Here is a 21710-nt window from a genome sequence, read left to right as displayed (position 1 = left end):
ACAGCTTCCTGGTATCAGAAAGTAGGCTCCCAAAGACTTTCTGTTTACATTCTGAGTTATATCCTGCTCTGAACTTTTGAGATGAAGATAATAATTTATGGTTAGAAATAATGGACAAAGAAGTTTGTATGCTGAGTTGAATAGCTAGACCAAGATTTACAGTGAGAATATTCTGGGAGGAAAAAAAGAAGGTTAAGTATGACAGTATAAACATTTAAAATTAATTACTTCTAACTCTTTTGACTCAGTAAAAATTTGAGTACCAAAACTAGTTTGAATTCTAGAGTCTGAGTTTAGGAAGAGGAGATGATCGCTTCAGGAATTTCTTTCCATCTCTTAAAGTCCTATAACTTTAATGAATAATGTGAAATAATTGCTTTGTTTACATTGTAGAAATAATATGATAAGTCTTCTATAAGGAGTAATGGCCCTCCATGCAGTGATCTTTTATTTCTGTTAGATTATAAATTTCTTGTGTGTGAGACACTATCATTGTACTGTTTGCAACACAGCATATATGTTTACTTGGAAAAAATAATGATTATAGCAAAATATTATTTGAATTTTTCCTGTTCTTAATACAATAAAATTAAGTTTATTTTACTTTAAGTACAGGCTAAAGATTAGATTCTTGGCTTTTTAAGTGGCTTATTCAAATATATATATTTTTAATATGCATTTATTTTTGAGAGAGAGAATGTGTGTGCGTGTGCGCGTTCAGGGGAGGGGAAGAGAGAGAGGGAGACAGAGGATCTAAAGTGAGCTCTGCACTGACAGCAGGGAGCCCCGTGCAGGGCTTGAACTCAGGAACTGCGAGTTCATGACCTGAGCCAAAGTCAGACACTTCACCGATTGAGCTGCCCAGACACCCCTCAAATATTTTTCTGATTGTTAGATTATAACGTGATCATTTCTGTGCAATAGTAAGTTAATGATTTAGTTCCTACCGTGTGCTTGTCATTATGCTAGATGTTATGAAGGTTATTAAAGGGTAAAATATGTATTTTCCCCTTTTGTATTCAAGAAACTTCCTTCTTTTGGGGGAGCCACAACATATTGAATAGTGCAGAGCAAGAGGTTAGAGGCTTTAATGGCACGTTTAGAAAGAGGAGAGTGTCTTATTTTGTAAAGAACCTATGAAAAAGAAAACAGGAAGATCTCACAAAATAAATTACTTTTAAAAGTATAGACACAATCATTATAGTTATGTTTTGGGGAGATTTTCCATTTTTATGAATTTCTTTCAAATTGCAAATATCTCTAGGACTGATCACACAACTCGGATCTTTCTCTGTAGTTAGCACATAAATTGTTAGGTAGTAACTTAATAGGCAGCAGAAAAAAGGGCTAAGTGTTAGGATAAAGAATAAGCAAAGAAGGGGCTGCCCTTGGAACTACATTATTTTGCTAGGCTCTGTTCCTGAAAGTCACTCCATGGACTGTTAAGTTGCTTATCATTCTTGCACAGACTGAAACTTTAGGTAGCTGGAAGAAGAGACTGAAGTCTGTTGGTATTAAAAAGACCCAAAGGAAACTCAGATAATCACAACATTAAAATGTTTTCTTAAATCTGGGCTTCCTATGAACATACTTAGTAAATTTTAAATATTTATCTCATCTAATTGTTATGTGTTTGAACAAGGCCAGGATATTAGAGGAACTATACTAACCATAGTATAAATAGTGTCAAATGGCCTGAGACAATAGGAAAAGGGTAAAAAAAACAAAAAAACTCAAAGAACAAAAAAAACCCAACAAAATCCATAGAGCAAACTTGAAAATCATTGTAGGTGTTTTTTTTTTTAATGTTTTATTTATTTCTAGGAGAGAGAGAAACAGTGTGAGCAGGGGAGAGTCAGAGAGAGAGGGAGTCACAGACTGAAACAGGCTCCGGCTCTGAGCTGGCAGTCAGCACAGAGCCCGACGCAGGGCTCGAACCCACCAACCGCGAGATCATGACCTAAGCGAAAGTCGGACGCTTAACCGACTAAGCCACCCAGGTGCCCCGTAAATCATTGCAGGTTTTAACCACTTAATCTAAGGATGGAGAACTAAGTATAGCTGTTAGATACAAAAAACCCACAAAATACAGTGATCTATCTTCATTCTGGTATTACTTTTAGAAACCGTAATAATAGCAAATGCCATTTATTTTATAGATTTAACTGTATGCCAGACCCTGTCCCAGTCATTTTGTATAAGTTACATTTCATCACTGCCAAAGCTTTAAAAAATAGATAGTATTCTTCCATTTTAGGAAGAACTATGTAAAGCTCCAAGACAGAGCCTTCTGGCTCCAAAACCACTTTTCTGTATACTATAAGATAAAATGGCATCCTATATTATTTATTTAAGAATGCAAGAAAGCATGGAGCATCTATGTTTAATATAATGTATGTAGTTATAGTTTAAGTAGCAAACACTGGGCCCTTTTTAGACAGTAGGCTGTCTATATCTCTTGTCAATCCTAAACTTTCAGGTAAACTCAACTTTCTGTTTCTAATTCTTATTCTTGAACATAATTTCATGTTGATTCTGATTAGCTTTATACAGATTCCATGTTTCCCATCTTTACTTAGCTCTTAGTGGTACTTCTACTCATCTAGTTGTTACCTTTTGTATCTTCCACAACCCTGGTTTGAATTTTTTTTTTTATTCTCCTGAAGCTCTCAGCCCTCCCTACCCTTCCCCACTCTTTATTTCTTTTTGAAAAAAATTTTTTACATTTTTATTTTATTTTTTATAATTTTTTGTTAGTTTTTTAATGTTTTATTTATTTCAGAGAGAGAGAGAGAGAGACAGCATGAGCAGAGGAGGGTAGGAGACAGAGGGAGACACAGAATCCGAAGTAGGCTCCAGGCTCTTAGCTAGCTGTCAGCACAGAGCCCGACGTGGGGCTTGAACCCATGAACTATGAGATTGTGACCTGAGCCAAAGTCGGATGCCTAACCAACTGAGCCACCCAGATGCCCCTACATTTTTATTTTAAAGAGAGAGAGTGTGCCAGTGGGAGAAAGGGGCAATGGGAGAGAAAGAATCTTAAGCAGGCTCCATGCTTAGTGCAGAGCCCGATACAGGGCTTGATCCCATGACCCTGGGATCATGACCTGAGCTGAAATCAAGAGTCACATGTTCAACAGACTCCGCCACCCAGGTGCCCCAGTTCCTTCTCTTAGCAGACCATCTCTTATTTATCAAGAAAATGCATCAGATATTTTATCTTGAAATCCTTATCTTTTTTAAATCTTCTTTGAATTCTTATTTTTATCAACACTCCTCACACCCCAAACTTTCCATGTCCAAATTGATCAAACCATCCTTTGAGAATTGTTTCTGGATAGATATTTGCTACACCCTACAAATTATACATAATCTTTCTTTTTCCTGAATGTCTGTCTTCCATAGAATTTATCTTTACTTCTGTGGCTTTGTTGGCTTTCTACTGATTTCTAGGTAAAAAAAGGTTCTACTACTTTTATGAAGCCCTTAAGGAAAAGATCCCTATATAATTTATCTTTATATTCCTTACTGCCTAATATTTAATATATCAAGTTTTTGATCTAAAGTTTTGAGTAAGTTACTTTGATAAAACTAGAGCTATAAGGCAATAACAACTTTTTAGAGATCGAAATATTTTTTTAAATTTTTTTTAATGTTTTTATTTATTTTTGAGAGAGAGAGAGAGAGAGAGCGTGGGCAGGGGAGGGTCAGAGAGAGAAGGAGACACTGAGTCCGAAGACAGGCTTCAGGCTCTGAGCTGTCAGCACAGAGCCTGATGTGGAGCTCGAACCCATGAACCGTGAGATCATGACCTGAGCCGAAGCTGGACACTCAACCGACTGAGCCACCCAGGTACCCCTAGAAATTGAAATATTAAGGGATATCTGGGTAGCTCATTCCGTTAAGTGTCCAACTCTTGATTTTGGTTCAGGTCACGATCTCACAGTTTGTGAGATTGAGGCCTGCGTCAGGCTCCGTGCTGGGCCTGGAACCTGCTTAAGATTCTCTCTCTCCCTCTGCCCCTCCGTCCCTCAAAAAAAAATAAAAAAGAAATCTTGAAATAAAGACCATGATTAAAAACAAATTTATAGATTTGTTGGAGCATAATGGAAATTGAGAAACATCAAGGAAAACTGATTTTCTCAACTTTTGAGCTACCTTTGTGGTTATTAATCAGACATTAAATGGAATATGTGTATATTGTGGGAGGAAAGAAGACTCACAGGTGTGGAAGAGTGTCAAGCACATTCTGATGGTATTGTCTCATTTTTGTTCATGAATTCTTAGTAGTAACACATACCACTAGAATGTGGTTATATGATCTTACCTGAGTTATAAAATGAGAGTATTTTAACTTTTCCAAGCACATTCTGTGTTTTGAAAGGAGACAGAAAGGAGAAATCAGTGTTTAGTTTCTGTGTTATTCTGTGACTGTAACAAAAAATATTGCTAATGAGGAGTTGAAAAGAGGTATTAAAGTTAGTTTATGTCCTGTGGAACTCACCATAGGCCTCACCCTTAAAATGCATTTATATCAGGAAACAAAACAGGTCATTATATAGTTAAAAATGTTTTTGTTTTCTTACAGGCAGCGGTTAAATCTAAGAAAGCTACAGATACCTATAAACTTTACGTGGAAAAATATGCATTAGCAAAAGCTGATTTTGAACAGAAAATGACAGAAACAGCTCAGGTTGGTATTTTAAAGCTTTAAATCTAAAACAGGATATTTGTTTTACTGATATAAATAATATGATTTTTGTGCTGTATAATTTTTTAGTATTAGAAATGTTAAAATACACAATCTGTATTTTTTTTTAATGCTGTTTTAAAGATACATATCTTGTTTTGGAGAGCAAGGACCAAGATGCAATAATTATGACATCATAAGGGGTTATTCAGGTACAGCAGAAAAGACTGTTTCCAGAGAATTGGGGAAAGTGAGGACACTAGTAGATGATGAAGACACTGCTGATTGTTAGCCTTATGTATGAATTTTAAAATTGACTTCTGCTTAAGAGAACTGGAAATGATTCACTGCGGAGAATATAGCTGTTAAGAAAAGAATCAAGCATCCCTGCTCTCATAGAACTTCCATTTAGTTGGGGAAGACAGAGAATAAAAAATAAAGTCTGTCTCCCATAAACTTGGGATAATTTATACCCTATTGGATGTTCTTAGAACCTTAATTAAAGGCCTAGGTTTAAGGTGGGTGCCTTTTATGAATCATACCTAAAACTTCTACTCCCACTCTGTTGTACTCTTTTCTTGTTCTGCTCCTTAGCACTTTGTCAGGACAGGCTGGGGGTGCTGAGGTGCCAGAGCCCCACATCTCAGTGCTTACAATGGCCAGGGTTTATTTGTCATGTTCTTATTCATCATGGGCTGTTGGTAGCTATTCTGCTTCTTCTGCACTCTGGTATTGAGGCTGGTGAAGGAACCTCTTCTTCTTTATTTTAAACGTCGGGGTTTTTTTTGCTGGTTTTGTTTGTTTGTTTGTTTGTTTTGAGAGTGAGTGAGCAAGCACGGGAGGGGCAGAGAGAGAGGGAGACAGAATCTCAAGCAGACTTTATGCTGTCAGCGCAGAGGCAGATGTGGGGCCCAAACCCATGAACCTTGACCTGAGCTGAAGTCAAAAGTCAGATGCTTAATTGACTGAGCCACTGGGGTGCTCCAAGGAACCTCTTCTTAGAACATTGTTTTTAGTCATCATATTTGAATGTAGTGAAGCAACCATATTTTTTTATTGTTTGTCTTCCTCCACTAAAGGCTAAGTTCTGTGGCAGTAAGGATTGATTTATTATTTCCTCAGCATTTAAAATAGTTCCCAGCACTTGGTAGGCATTAAGTAAGTGTGAAGAAGGAGTTTATATTAATCTGCCTTTTTGAATTCTAGGGAGTCTTCCCGCTTGGAGTGATGATTGAGGCACATCTCAGAAATCAAAAGTCTTTCATGCTTGTGTGCAGGCGTATGTGCCTCTGTCTTTACTTAGAGTATTGTAGGCACTGTGCTAATTGCTGGGTATATATGGTATACATGTAAATGAAACAAACAACTTCCTGCTCTAGGTGGAGTGTGCCATATAGAGGAGGGAGGCAAACATTAAACACATGGTTAAATATAAAGTTTTGAATTATTATACCTGTTACAAGGAAAAGAAGGATTCTATGAGATAGAATAATAGGAGCAACCTAATTTGGATTTGGGAGTTAGGAAAGGCCTTTTTGGAGAAGTGAGATTTAAAACTGAGACTTGAAGCATGACTAAAGGGATGCATTCTAGGGCATGGTATTCCAAGCATTGGGGACCCAGGGGTATAAGACCCAGAGGTATGAAAGCAGAGTACTTAATAAAGCTAAGCGAAGAGATAGTGGTAAGAAGTGAGATTAAAGAAATAGGCAAGGACCAGGCTCTAGTAGGGTTTACATTTCCTTCTAAAAAGAAGTCCCATTGCTGAATTACTCTGAGTTTAGTAGTCACTGATTCTGAGGAATTGTGATATTTAGCACATCCCCCACCCCCTAAAAAAAAAAACTCAGCACAATTTCTAAATTATATTGGAATCACACTTTTGAGTTTCTATGTGACTTAGTTTTAAATAATTAAGGATATGTCTTTTTTGGTGTAGCTTTTTAAAACAAGATTGAGAAAATGGCACACTTTTCTTGGAATTAGAGATTATTCATATGAAATTTGTGGATGTTTGACCAAGCTTTTCTGGATTTGGGTCTGTCTTGTGAGGAAATTTCTGGTTCATGAAATTGCAGAAATTTAAGCTGAGGGCGAATTCTTAGAATATGAACATAAACAAGAATCATGCTTCTGCTGAATATTCCTCAGTTCCTAAGAGAGTAACTCAGAATTTTGAAATATTGATACTCATTGATTTGATCAGCATTAGTCAAGATAAGACATTTTAACTCTGCCATTTTTCATGAATAAAATCGGTTAAAGTTTGTGAACTTTGGTTGCATTACTGCCAAAACTATAATTTCATCATTATTGGATTTTTTTAGAAAAGTTCAGACCCTTTATATATATGATATTTGGCTTAGTGATTTTCTGGTCATATAACTCACTGCTGAAGAAAATTGTGTATTAAATATAGGGTGAGGAATTTAATTTGCTAAACTAATGAGAGAAAAATGACAAGGCATTTAGGCCTGTTTCTTAGAACTGATTTAATTTGGCAAAAAAACCCCAAAAAACAAACAAAAAAAGAAACCCCCAAAAAACCTCACAAAAAAACAAAGAACATGGGTAGTCAGGTTTGTGCAGTAGAAATGACAAATATATTTTGTTTGAAAAAAGCTAGTTCAGCATTTCCGAAATCCTGTTTTGAGGATTATTATTGTTCTTTGAGATATTAATAGATATTAAGAGAAGAAGAAAAACAAAAAGGGTTGTGTGGTCAAAGAAATTTGGAAAACACTGGGTTAAGCAAAATGAAAACATGTTTTATTTCAGTATTTCTCGGGGTTTTCAATCTGTGTATTGAAAGCTAAGTCTAGCAGTAGTTTTCTTCCTGGGGAATAAATAATCAGAATGACCCAGGAAATTTTCCTAAACATCATTTTCATCTTTTTCCGCTTCTATTCCCCAGGTAGTTGTAGAGAATCTGTGGGTTCTGTAGTTTAAAAACATTTTCCAGGTGATTGGATATATCCCCACCTTCAGTTGAGAACTGCTGACATCGAATATACAGGCTTTTCCACATTTCTTTGACCATAGATTATTTCTTTTGAAGGCTGCATGTTAACATTTCAAGGATTAGAAACATACTCTGAGAGACTTTGGGTTAGATTGTAAAGTCTTCAGACGTAAACAGTAGTTTTTGCTCTGTCAACTAATTGGTCTTTGGTTTGAAACCCTTCTGTGTTGGCTTGGCTGTTGTGATACTTCTCATTTGGGTCTCCTTCTAATTTTCTGACTGTGATTATAGATTTTAATTTGTGGTATCTTCAAAATCAAGTTCATATGTGCCTGAGAAATGGCATAACAAAAAACTAACAATAAAAAGTTAAACATTTCATTATGTTTACTGGACCCATTTATCTAGAAGTATTGTTACACATTACATAACAATGGTAGCTCACTAAATTTGTTAGCTGTATTAAGATAACTTAAAAGGTGTTTTGATTTCAGGCTCAGTTGGTAGAGCATGTGACTCTTTATCTTGGGGTTTCAGGGTCACGAGTTCAGTCAAGCCCCACATTGGGTGTAGAGATTACCTAAAATAATAAAGTATATAAAAAAAGTCTTTTGATTTCAGAGAGAGAGAGTGTGTGTGTATATTTCTTTTATGTATATATATATAACTGTTCATATTTGTTACCCAGAAATTTCAAGATATTGAAGAAGCTCATGTCATTCACATAAAGGAAATTATAGAATCCTTGTCAAATGCTATAAAGGAAATTCATTTGCAAATAGGACAGGTAAGTTTTTCCTTTTGGTGAACTGATTCATGAAAATTTTATGTTCATTTATGACTCTTTAAAAAATCCAAAACTCCATATGATACTGAATTGTTTCAGGTAAAGAATATGTAGTTACATGTGTTAAATATAAAATAAACTGGGTTTTTCATTGTTTGGCTACCAAGGATGATAATTCAAATTAATTTTTAAAATTAACTATAGCTCTGGGGCACCTGGGCAGCTCAGTCGGTTTAATGTCCCACTCTGGCTCAGGTCATGATCTCAGGGTTCGTGAATTTGAGCCCTGCACCAGGCTCCTGCAAAGCCTGTTTAGGATCCTGTTCCCTTCTCTCTCTGCCCCTCTCCTGCTCTCAGTCTTTCTTTTAAAAATACATAAACATTTTAATATTTTTATTTATTTATTTATTTATTTATTTATTTATTTTTATTTCTAGGAGAGAGAGAGAGAGACAGCGTGAGCAGGGGAGGGTCAGAGAGAGAGGGAGATACAGACTCTGAAATAGGCTCCAGGCTCTGAGCTGGCAGTCAGCACAGAGCCCGACACGGGGCTCGAACCCACAAACCGCGAGATCATGACCTAAGCAAAAGTCGGACACCCAACCGACTAAGCCACCCAGGCGCCCCAAAAAAAATACATAAACATTTTAAAAGATTAGTTGTAGCTCAGTCTTTTTACATTAAAACTCTGAAGTTATCAGTTTTTGAATTTTTTTTTATAAGTTTTACTGTTTTATAATTTAGAGCAGCAGTATAGAACTTGTGCTTAGAAATTTTTTAAACACAGGGGTGCCTGGCTGGCTCAGTTGGTAGAGCATGTTGTTCTTGATCTCAGAGTTGTGATTTGAAGGCCCACATTGGGCATAGAGATTACTTAAGAAAATCTTTAAGAAGAAAAATAAAAAAAATTTTCCAGAAATATGAAAGCAGTTTAATGATGACAGTTTGGAGTGCATTGAAATAGAGAAAGATGAGGTCTGTTATTTTTTATTAAACATTAAAGTTAGAGATTTGTATAAGTTTTAATTTATCTTAAGATTTATGTGTCTAAAACATTCAAAGATGAGAACAAGAAACTCCCTGGATTTTTAAGGCTGTGAGGCTGTATCTTAAGGGGTTCATATAAACAGTGGTTGGTACCCACAGGTTTACTAACACCGTGAGGTAAAAGAGCATGTTAGGTAAATGAAAGTTCTCAATGGCTTTGGGTCAAAAAAACCCCCCACATTTTGGTATAATGAATATTAATTGCTTTGTGGAAGTTTTGTCTGAAACATAGTAGGAATTTTTAATGGAAAAAGAAAAAAATCTATTTATTTCATTTTAATAGGTCCATGAAGAATTTATTAATAACATGGCTAACACTACAGTTGAAAGCTTGATACAAAAATTTGCAGAGTCAAAAGGCACTGGGAAGGAAAGACCTGGTAAGATGATAAAACTCTGTAAGGAAATGTATTCAAATTTCCCATTCGGGAACAAATATATTTGCTTTTGAATTCCCAGACCGCAAAATGGAGCTTGGGAGATCTCTAAAAATATGTGTAAAATATTAGATATCATTTCTTTTATGTCTGATATACTAAACTAATATTTTTATTCTGGCCTTTGATGGCTAATCATTTAATATTAAAATGGTTATTATAACCTTTGGTAAATTAATATGCTGCAGTTTATTTACATTTTTCAAAGAGTAACAGCTTATTTTTATTTTTTATTTTTATTTAAAAAATGTTTCTGGGTATCATGGTCGTTGACACATAATGTTTCAGGCATGTAACATGGTGATTTCACCTTCTCTATGAGTTTTGCTATGCTCGTCACAAGCGTAGCTACCATCTATTGCCATATAGTACTATTACAATATCATTGTCTGTATTCTGTATGAACAGAAGGCCATCTTAGAGGAAGAATAGGGGAGAATATTGAGCCCTCAGAGTACTGAGGCCAACAGAAAACTTCTTGTAAAATTTAATAACTTTAAAAATTTTCTTACATATGTATTCAACAAATATACTTGTTGCACTAAAAGTATTTTTTCAGATATTGTTTTAGACATTGAGGATGTATCGCTGAATAGATGAATATAGGAATCCTGGTTTCTGTCTTATGAATGAATAATTATGGTAGCCTGAATCTTACTTTTAATAAGCATGTTATGATGTATCAAATGTAGTAAGTAGCCCATTCTCTTGTGTTGCTCAGCATAGACTCTTCCTGATTTCTTAATTTTGTTTATTAGTTACTATATCATGTCCTTGTAAGATATTTCTTTCACCCGACAGGTAAAAATAATTCAATCTAGTAAAGAAAATATGGTTTGGAATTCAGGAAAACAGATAAGTGATTTGTCGGGAGGTCTAGGAGTTGGTTTTCTTTAGTGCATTTACCAGAACTAAGGCTTGTAACCTGAATCTTCTTCACTTTTTCTTTTTACACTTTATTAACTTTGAAATCATTGGTCTACTTATGTTAGTATTTTTCCCTTCGTATCTTTTCATGCTTTCTCTCCCCACCTGATCAATTGCAGCAGCATATTTCTAAATACTGGCACAATAGACATTTCTGCTCTAATCCATTTTACATGTTACACATTCATATTTTGACTATACAATAATGAAATTATAATTGCACTACTCATATATCTTTGACTTTTCATTATAGACAGAATGAAATTTAGACTCTGGATTTGGATTCAGAGCTTTTCAGGATCTGTCCCCAACAAGTCTTTAGTCTTTCTTTCCTTTATTACCCTCCACTGCAGCCAGCTGGGACTGCTTGCTGTTTCCTATACATGCCCCGTTTCCCCTTGGTACTCTAGTTCTCCTTATGTTCTTATTCTAGGAGGTGCTACATCCCACCTCTCTCCTGCCCCATGTCTTTCCATGTGGTTGTCAAGTGAATTAACTCTTGAAGACCCCAGGTCATTTGCTACTTCCTCCATCGAAAATACCATAGAACTTTAACTGTACTTTTTTTTTCTTCCTTTTTTTTTTCTGGCATTGTTGCTGTCTACCTTAAATTTTAATAATTGTGCACATGTGAAGAAAAGCTCTGTATTTGATTCATTTGTTTATCTTGTTTATGTGTAAATAGTACTTTTTTATTGAGTGAATGAACAAATGGACATATAATAGTAAAGTAATGATGTTAAGGAGGTTGCAGTGGATGGATTTGCTATTAGAAAAGTCTTGGTGAGGAATAGTAAATAATCATGGTTAAGATGTAATGAGACCGACTCTCTGCCATGAACCGAGCCAACCACTTTGCAGGCAAACTTTGATCTTTAGCAGCTGTTGAAGTAGGTACTATTATTCTCTCTGGAGGCTCATTTTAAATGTTGCGAATGTTGAGAGGTTAAATGATTTGCCTAATAAGCTAGTGCATCACAGAGCTGATATTAAAACGCCAGGATTCTTGACTCCAGGGCCCATACTTTGGAGAAATTAGACTAGAACTGAGCAAGTTTACAAATATAAGGAGAATGAGGATGTTGAGACCTAGAACTACAGAAAAGTATGAAACTCTTAAAATTCCTTATAAAGAGATTAAATTTGAAGGGAAGATCAGCTTAGAGAGGTATAAACAATTAGAGAACAAATACAGTTTTTATATAGAGCATTTAGAAGTATTGATAGATAAAAGCAAAGATATATTGTCTGGTTAATAGTGCCTTTGAACACTAAACAGTATTGGTAGATGTATTATTATCGATATCCTGTTTGTGACAGAATATTGTTGTGGTTTTTTTTAACAACTGTATATGAATCTGCAATTATCTCAGTAAGAATTTCAGTTATTTTCTTATCTGTGATATAGCACAGGACTTAGCCCTCTAGCTTGTGGTGGTTCTTCACTAGCAGTAAGATTTTTAAGCCTCATTGCCTTCGTCTGTAAAGTGGGGATTATAATAGTATTTGCCTCATACATGGGGTTGTTGTGAGTGAGGGTTACATAAGATAATGTAACATTTGTTGAGTACTTAATAAATGTTATGTTAAAAAATACATTCCTGATTAATGGGTAGCAACTAATGGATATTGTATTCTTTTAAATTTATGTTTTCTGGTCTTAAGGTATACTGTGATATGTAGGAAATGCCTATGCAGCTAAAGGGTAAGAGGTAAGACAGAGTCCAGGTGATGGTGATGACATGGGCTTTCCTAGAATAATCACTGAATCCAGAGTTAGGTGACTGCTCTAGGGTTGACACTGTGACTATAAATGACTAACTTTTTAAAAAGTGGTCCTCGAAGTAACTGTAAAAAAAACCCCCAAAACCCAAGAGTGGTGTTGGAGTGGAGTGGATGAGATAAATATTACTTCTCTAGTTGGCTTCTTATGGGTGACAAGTCACAGCTCTTTCTGTGTATTTATTCAGCTTATTGGCACTTGAACAAATGAGTCTGGGGGCCTATTGCAGTGATGAAAATTTTTTGTTTCTCAGAAAAATAATATACTCAAAATTTGGCATGTGATTGTATGGAATTCATAGACTTTTATGAGATATATTCTAACCTTCAATTGTATATACTGCTGATTGCTGTTAACATTTTATTTCTCCTGTTTTGTAAGGGCCCCCTCTGGTGGATGAATTCCTTCTTAAACTAGTTTTTGTGCTTTGGGATACATATTTTTTTTAAAAAAATTTTTTAAATGTTTAATTTATTTCTGAGAGACAGAGAGAGAGAGAGCAAGCATGAGCAGGGGAGGGTCAGAGAGAGAGAGGGAGACACAGAATCCGAAACAGGCTCCAAGCACTGAGCTGTCAGCACAGAGCCCGACGTGGGGCTCGAACCCATGAACTGTGAGATCATGACCTGAGCCAAAGTCGGATGCTTAACCGACTGAGCCACCTAGGCGCCCCAAGAGGCCCAGTTTTGTAAAAATTTTGTATATCTAAAAATTAACCTGTTATTCTTGTGCCGAAAAATGACCTTTTTTACTTTAGTCAGTTATGTGTTCAAAGATACAGCCTCTAAGTTTGTGTCCAGTTCTCCTGTGTAAATCAGCACTGAGAACACTACAACTTTTTCCCCTATTCATTGAGACGATTTTATAAACTACTTATACGAAGTTGGTTTTTTGTCATTACTTTTTTAAAAATTAAGATGATTGACACACAGTATTATTATTAAAAAAAATTTTTTTTTAATGTTTTATTTATTTCTGAGAGAGAGACAGAGACAGCGTGAGCAGGGGAGGGTCAGAGAGAGAAGGAGGCACAGAATCTGAAACAGCCTCCAGGCTCTGAGCTAGCTATCAGCACAGAGCCTGACACAGGGCTTGAACCCACGAACCGCGAGATCATGACCTGAGCTGAAGTCTGACACTTAACCGACTGAGCCACCCAGGGCCCCCAACGCATAGTATTATTTTTAAATGTGCAGCGTAATAATTTGATACATGTATACCAGAAACAATTACCAAAATAAGGTTAGTTAGCATCCATCTCTTGTGATGAAAACTTTTAAGAACTCTTTCTTAGCAGCTTTCAAATATACAGTATAGTGTTGTTAACTGTAGTCACCGTGCTGTGTAGTACAACTCCAGGACTTACTTATAAGTAGAAGTTTGTACCTTTTGACCATCTTTAGCCATTTCACCTTCTCTTCAACCCCTACCTTGGCAACCACCAGTCTGTTATTTGTATCTGTGAGTGGGTTTTTTTATAGGTTCCACATTAAAGTGAGATCATATAGTATTTGTCTTTTTCTTACTTATTTCATTTAGCATATTTGCAAGGTCCATTCATGTTGTTGCAGATGGCAGGGTTTCTTTCTTTTAATGGCTGAATAATATTCCATTGTATATATACAACATATTTTCTTTATCCAGTCATTCATCAGTGGACACTTAGGTTGTTACCCCATCTTGGTTATTGTAAATAAAGCTGCACTGAACACGGGCATGTAGATACCTTTTTGAGATAGTGATTTTGTTTTCTTCAGATAAATATCCAGAAGTGGAATTGCTGGATCATATGGTAGTTGTATTTTTAAGTTTTTGAGGAACCTCCATGCTGTTTTTGTTATTACTTTTTGAGTGTTGTACTGCCTGCCTCTTCTGGAATTGGAGTCATTGTAAGCAGATGCTTTGAATGTCAAAGCACCTTTGGTCTGAGAGGGTTATGAATTAACAGGTGTTTTCTAATTGTGAATGTCTTTCTCTCTTCTGATAACTAGTATTCCTGTCCCAGTATTCCTGTCCATTCTCACGTATTTTATTTGTCAAAAGAGGTTATAACCTATTTTTGGAGTTTGCTGTTTTATAGTCATTCTGCTGATTTTGCTATACAGTTTGTATAATTCCTAGAAGTTAATCAAATTTCTTTTTATAAGTAACAAAAGGATAAATAACCTAAAAAATTGGTAGGCCAGTATATAATATGTTTAAATAAAAGACTTCTTATCTGTATTTTCATTATATGATAATATAGGTTTATAGCTTTCTTTTGAGGACTTCCAGGGATTCTACTGTGTTTAAAGATAAAAATATGAAAATCTTGAGAAAGGTACATGTGAAAAACAATCAGCCACAAAGGAAAAAGGAAAACTAAGATTCCTATGGTCATACTGCCTAAATGAAATTGATGAGATATTTGGAGACTTTTAGCTTCTACGTTATGTTTATTATTATAAAGCTTAGGATAAAAGAAATGATTAAAAATTCTAAAATCATCTTTCCAGAGCTCTCAAGAATTTGGAATAATGTCAAATGTACAAATAGAGCTTCCTACCACTTCTCCCTACCAGTTTTTTTTTTTTTTTTTAAATCAGGGAAGAAACCCTAGTTTAGAAAGCAAAATTTAAAAAGCCAAGAAGAGACATAGACCTATACCACTCCAGCTGTGATTTCTTGGTTTTTCTATTTGATAGCAAAAGGGAATGACCAAGAGGAATCCTCCTCTTTCAGGATGATGATTAGGAAAGAGTAATGTAGGGGCGGCTGGGTGGCTTAGTCGGTTAAGCGTCCGACTTTCACTTAGGTCATGATCTCGCGGTTTGTGGGTTCGAGCCCCGCGTTGGGCTCTGTGCTGACTGCCAGCTCAGAGCTTGGAGCCTGTTTCAGTCTGTGACTCCCTCTCTCTCTGATCCTCCCCTGCTCACGCTGTCTCTCTCTCTCTCCTAGAAATAAATAAAACATTGAAAAAAAAATTAAAAAAAAAAAAAAAGGAAAGAGCAATGTAGATTAGCACAAGTAGAGAGTAAAAGAGGAGAGCTCTCCAAAAAAGTAACATAGAAAAGGTTGTATGTGAAGAAGTACAGCTTTACATGTTGTATCCTAATCAGTGCAGTGACATAAAACTCTGCCTATGGAGTATGCATGGAACCTGATAATGATCTTCTTCTATATTTTTTAGAGCTTATTTTTAAGTTGGGTTATAGCAGCTTGTAGAGGCCTACCGGCAATACAGGCAAAGACTGGGTTTACAATTTTAATTAATTAATTAATTCATTGATGTTTATTTTTGATGGAGAGACATAGAAGTGGGGGAGGGGCAAAGAGGGAGGAGATTCCGAAGCAGGCTGAGCTGTCAACACAGAGCCCGACATGGGACTCGAACCCACAAACTGTGAGATTATGACTTGAGTGAAGTTNTTTCCAGGGGGGGGGGGGGGAATTCAAAAGAAAAGTAGTATTTTATGATACATGAAAAGTAGAAAATTCAGATGTCATTGTTGATACAAGTTGTTTTGAACAGCCATGTTTACTTATGCATTGTCTGTGATACTTTTTGTACCACAGGAGCAGAGGTCAGTAGTTTTGACAGATCTTGTGGCCCGCAAAGTCTAAAACATTTACTGTTTCACTCTTTACAGAATTGTTAGAAAATATACTTTCTGTGTAGTATAGTAGCAGGTATGTCATAGTTTATGAGAATTGTGTGCCTCACAATAGTATGTAATCTTTTTTCAAAAGCTGATTCTGCTCTTCTTCTTTAGCTCAGAAAAAATTTATTCTGACACCCTGCACTAACTACATCTGCAGTCCTATCATAGCATAGTTACTGATTCTCATAGTAATAATCCTAAATGTGAGCTAAAGATTAAACTGTTTTGAGCAGACTTCGTTTAAGGAAAGCTTGTTTCATTAAGTTGAAGTAGCCATTAAAAATGTTAAATTTAGGGGTGCCTGGGCGGCTCAGTTGATTGAGTGTCTGACTTCAGCTCAGGTCGCCATGGAGCAGTTTGTGGGTTCAAGCTCCGCGTCCAGTTTCTGTGCTGACAGCTCAGAGCCTGGAGCCTGCTTCACATTCTATGTCCCCCTCTCTCTGCCCCTCCCCTGCTCACTTCCTGTCTCTCTTTGTCTCTCAAAAATGAATAAACATTAAAACAGTTCTTGGCACATAGTAAGAATAGAAGTAACAGAAGAGAAGTAAAAAAATAAAGTAAGCTGATTACAATTTTTACATGTACATAATAACAACAGTTTAACTCTTTTTGCAGTATGTTAAAGAAGCTAACTTAATCCAGTTTGAACTTAAAAGGAAATTTATTAGAAAGAAACAGATATCCCAAGGATCCAAAATCAGGAATATAGCCAGGCTGCAGAAGCAAACTCAAACCTGTAGGAATACCAGGAATCATTTTTCCTTCATTCGATCTCTCTGTTTCTACTGCTTTATTTTTTTCTTTGCACAGTGGTTTCTTTGCTTTTCCAGGCACAGGACATAAGGTGACCTCTCTAATTTCTAGGTGTTTTTACTTGGTCTTTAATTGCAGCCACAGCTCAGGTTTGGTCCCTTTACAAATTTCTCAGAGAAGGGATCTGGTCCAGGTAATCTTTCTAATTTAGTCATTTCTGACTAGATCACATAGTATAAACATGGCTTCTTCACCACTTGGGGAGAAGGTTGAAGTTCCCAGGGAAAAGATTTAGTGAACTGGGTATAAACACCTAAGGTTTTATCAGTATCACCAAGGGTGAAAACATGACTCCGTCTAGGAGTATGGAGGTAGTGTCAGATTTTGGATGTAGGAGATTATACTTCAGTGTTTAAGATTCTGTGTTTGGAGAACTAGATGAAATTTTGGATGTTTTTGAAGTTTTACAGTGACTGAAATTTCACAGTGAAAAACCTGCTTTTTTCACTTAAAAGCATGGTTCCTAAGTTTGCCTCATGACTGATTCTCAAGCCTTGGATGCATATAAGAATTAGTGGAAGAAATTTTTTTTCTCTTTCCTTTTTATTTCTCTTAATTTCTCTTCCCTTCTCTTCTTCCTCCCTCCATTCCTTTCTTCCTGCCTCTCTCCCTCCCTCGCTTTCTCCCCTCGCTTTCTTTTTCCCTCTCTTTTACTCTCTCTCCCCTTCCTCCCCCTCCCTTCATCTCTGTCTCTTTTTAAAAAAATGTACAGTTCCCTATCCCGGAAATTCTGATTGCATGGTCTAGGGTGGGTCCTCAGTACCACTATATTTTAAACTCATCTGAGTCTTATGCGCAGCCACTGTTCAATGTCTATAGCATTTTATCACTGGATGCTTGTTACAAATGCAGAATCTCAGACTCTACCCTAGGCCTACTGAAATAGAATCTGCATTTTATGTATTTATTCAGTTTTAAGAATCTGCATTTAAAAAATATTTAAGTAATCTCTGCACCCAGTGTGGGTCTTGAACTCACAACCCTGAGATCAAGAGTCGCATGCTCTTCTTACTGAGCCAGCCAGGTGCCCCTTTAAGAATCTGTATTTTGGGGCGCCTGGGTGGCTNCCTCACAAAAAAAAAAATAAAAAAAAAAAAAAAAAAAAAGAATCTGTATTTTAATAAGATCCCTAGTGTGAGAAATAAGCCCAGTGACCCAATCGGAGGAGAGACTTTGGAGCACAGTGAAACTAGGCTTTTAATCAACGTTATTGCATGAGTAGGTATCTGATGGGCAGTTACAGCAGGCAGTTTATCTCCTAGCATACAAGTCCTTCTTTCCCTGGTTCCTCATTGGCTGAGTACTAAGAGGTTACAGCCTTACCCGGAGGTCCCCTGTGCCCATGTAAGGGAAAGTAGTCTGATTGGAACAAATGTACACTCCTTGATGCAGAGGTGCAGGTGATGCAGAGACTTCAGTTCTTCCGTGCATGCTTATTGCAAAACCTACAAAAAATAAGCCTGCAAAACGGAGAGAAGAACCAGTAAGTGAAGTGTTTTAGGGTTTGGGACTCCATCGTGGTTAAGGGGGCTTTGTACATGCTTTCAGTTGGTTGTAAACCTATCGTTAATTAGATGGTACGACTTTTATTTGGTTTTTCTGAAAACAAATCATCTCACTTCTCACACCTAGGCAGTTTGTATGTAGAGTAAAACTGGAGAAGTACTATCTAGAATTCGTGAATATCTGGCAGTGGACCCAGGAGTTCCTTAAGAGTGTAGTTCTCCAAGTGTGATCCCAGGACCATCTGTAGTCACCTGAGAGTTTGTGGAAAATGCACATTCCTCAGCACCAACCTAGACCTTCTCTATAGGACACTCTGGAGGTGGGACCCAGTACTTTGTGATTTAATGAGCTCTCCAGATGATTCTTAAGCAGGAAGCATTTCACTAGGAGATTCACCTAGGCATTGGGATTTGGAACCATTGGATTGAGAGAATTCTTTCTTCAAGCCCTTTATTAAAATAAGTACTCCTGAAGTGGAGTAGCATTGGTGTTGCAGCTTACTTTCAAATGATTTAGCAAGCTAAAAAAGAAAACTGTATGTGTGTATGAGTATTTGTAGAGAAAGGGAAAGCAGGTATGGCAAAAGGTTTTCTTCTGCCATAGTGTATTTATAAAAATGATATGACTTAGGTTCAAGTAGAGAAGGTAAGTAGTTTAAGGTAGTTAGCCAGCAAATAAGTGGCAAAACCAGAACTTGGGCCTGCATGCCTTTTGCATATTACTACAGACTGGAGTTTGATGTTCTTTCTCTTGTTAGCTTTCCTGGTTCACCATCCCAGACACCTGGGAATGTCGCTGTGTTGCCCAGGAGCAAGCTTGAAAATGTAGTCATTGACTTCCATTGTTATGAGTCATTACCTCCTTTCCCTCCCCCCCTCCCCTCCCTCTCTCCTGTGTCATTACCCCCACTCCTCCCTCCTTCCCCAGTTATCCCCATTCTTTTTATTAGACTTTAGGATCTGGGCTTGTTAATATGTTTTATTTTGGCTTCTAACTAGAACCAAGTGTTTGTTCTTTGAGTTGGGTAAATATAGAAATAGGCTTGATTTGCGTGGCCCAGACTTACTATTTCAGTTTTGAGGCCAGTTCTTATCTAGGTAAAGTTGCAGATTTACCCTCTTGGTGGCCTGAGATTTAGAATTGATTTCAAAACAATGGGAACTATTAAATGTTTTACATTTTTAAATACTGTATCTTAACTACAAAATGCATCGAAGAAATATTGCTATTAAATTGTCTTTCCTCCTGTAACATTTTTTAAAAGTTTTGATCCAAATTAGAATTCTTTGGGTTGTTGACTCTTTATTTTTTGTTCCTTTCCTTTCCTTCCTTCCTTCCATTTCTTCCTTCCTTCCATTTCTTTCTTCCTTCCTTTCTTTCTCTTTTTTTTCCTCTCTCTCTCTCTCTCTCCCTTCCTTTCCTCCTTCCCTCCTTTCTTCTAGCAATAATTTATTCCTACCTGATGATTAAAGAAAGCATCCTCTGTAAGAATTGTTTTATTTTTGACCTCTTGGAGGTCTTCCTTTAATTTCTTCTGCTTTTAATTGAACTTATGATGGCATTTTAATATAATGTGTAAAAGAGCATCAGGAGACAGAGCCAAAATGGTCTTATTTGCTTTTATACAAATTAAATTACCCTTGTGGCCAAGCATAAAATCTAAGCGCTAAGAGCAGTTATTTATTTTGACAACAGAATTAATTGAGCCTAAAACAGTTGAAATTCCAGTTGTAGCAAACTATTCTTCCTGGCCCTCACTCTGGCTTTGTGACTGTCAAAAAAAGTAACTTGTCTTAGGATTAAATAGCAGAATGATGGGCAGTGGACTGCATTGGAGGGAAGATGCTGAATAAACTCTCTACTTGTGAAGCATTTCAGAAGTGATGTGCGGCAAGAGGGTCACAGTGTGCACTGATATCCAGCTGAGCTGTCAACTGGCACAGAGCCAAGCACGCAAAGCTTTGCCATGGGAAGTGGCGTGTGCAGCATATGCCATTTGAAAATCTTTTTCATGGATGAGTTAGCGTTTCTTTTTAAAGGGCATTTTTAGTTTTTTTTATACCAGAAATTGTTAGTACTTCTATCTTTAAGAGAAAAGCTTATGTGCTGAAGGTATTCATTTGAAAATTTATATGTATTTTTTACGATTTGAAAGGATCTGGCATCTTCTGTTTCAAAAATGTGATTTTGAATAGTTTATTTCAAAAAATTTTTATTGGACATTTTCCTGTTTCAAATAGACTTTAAAAGGATGTTTAGAAAAGGGAAAGGGAAAAGCAATTGAGTTATATCTGGTATAGGAAAAAAATTTTGTGAGGAAAAAAATGTAGAATTTTGAGGGAATTTTTGCAGAGTTAAGGGATGGTTTGCTATTTTCACATATATGCAGACATCCAAAGATCTTAAAAGAATAATATATATGCTAATGTGATGTTATAAAAGTCTTTTCAGATACTCTGTGTGTAAGTATTTTTAAATCCTGCAGTTTGTTTGGCATTGATTTTTGTTTTTCCTCTCTAGAATAAGCCCATAGCTTGATTATGTGAATAGTTACTGAGCACAAATTATGTGATGTATATAGCTGTAGGAACTCTCAGATTTATTTGGCAGGTGGTCATAGTCTCTTAAGGTTTATTAGCATGTTATAAAACTAATGATACATAATAAACTGTTGGTAATTTAGGTGGAGATTTTTTATTCTTTTACACCAAGTAGTTGCTAATTATCGGATGAATATACTAAAATTCTTTACCTTTCTTGATATTTCATTTCTAATCTCTTTGTAAACTGTTAATGTAGGCCTCTAAAAGAGTCTAACAAAGAGTTCACCATTACCCTTTCATTTAATGAATTTTTAGCTTCCAGATTTGCAAACTGGACTTGAAGTCTTTTAAATTTTTAATTGGGCCATTTTCTGATTTTAAAGCTTTTCAGGGTGAAAGTAGTGAATGTATTTTATTTTTTAGTCACATGATATATATATATATATGTATGTATTATAAGAATACTTAGAAAGGTATTGCTAATTAATTGATCAGGTCCTCATAAAACTCACTTTTATGAGGTTTTTTGGTTACGTTGCTTATCACTAAATGTTAAGTACTCTATTTGAATAGA

At 36.1% G+C, this 21710-nt stretch overlaps 1 protein-coding gene across 1 annotated transcript in view; it reads left to right on the top strand.

Annotated features, from left to right (window-relative positions):
- Positions 1 to 21710, top strand: part of FCHO2 (FCH and mu domain containing endocytic adaptor 2) — a 110203-nt gene that overhangs the window by 33484 nt on the left and 55009 nt on the right. Inside the window, exons 6-8 of the mRNA XM_077759845.1 lie at positions 4589 to 4693; positions 8341 to 8439; positions 9770 to 9866. Of these exons, the coding sequence (XP_077615971.1) occupies positions 4589 to 4693; positions 8341 to 8439; positions 9770 to 9866 (301 nt within the window). The remainder of the gene's footprint in view (positions 1 to 4588; positions 4694 to 8340; positions 8440 to 9769; positions 9867 to 21710) is intronic.

The sequence above is a fragment of the Crocuta crocuta genome, unplaced genomic scaffold (genome assembly GCF_008692635.1).
Source record: "Crocuta crocuta isolate KB4526 unplaced genomic scaffold, BGI_CrCroc_1.0 scaffold162, whole genome shotgun sequence".
NCBI classification, from domain to species: Eukaryota; Metazoa; Chordata; class Mammalia; order Carnivora; family Hyaenidae; genus Crocuta; species Crocuta crocuta.
This window is presented reverse-complemented; position numbering and strand designations above follow the sequence as displayed.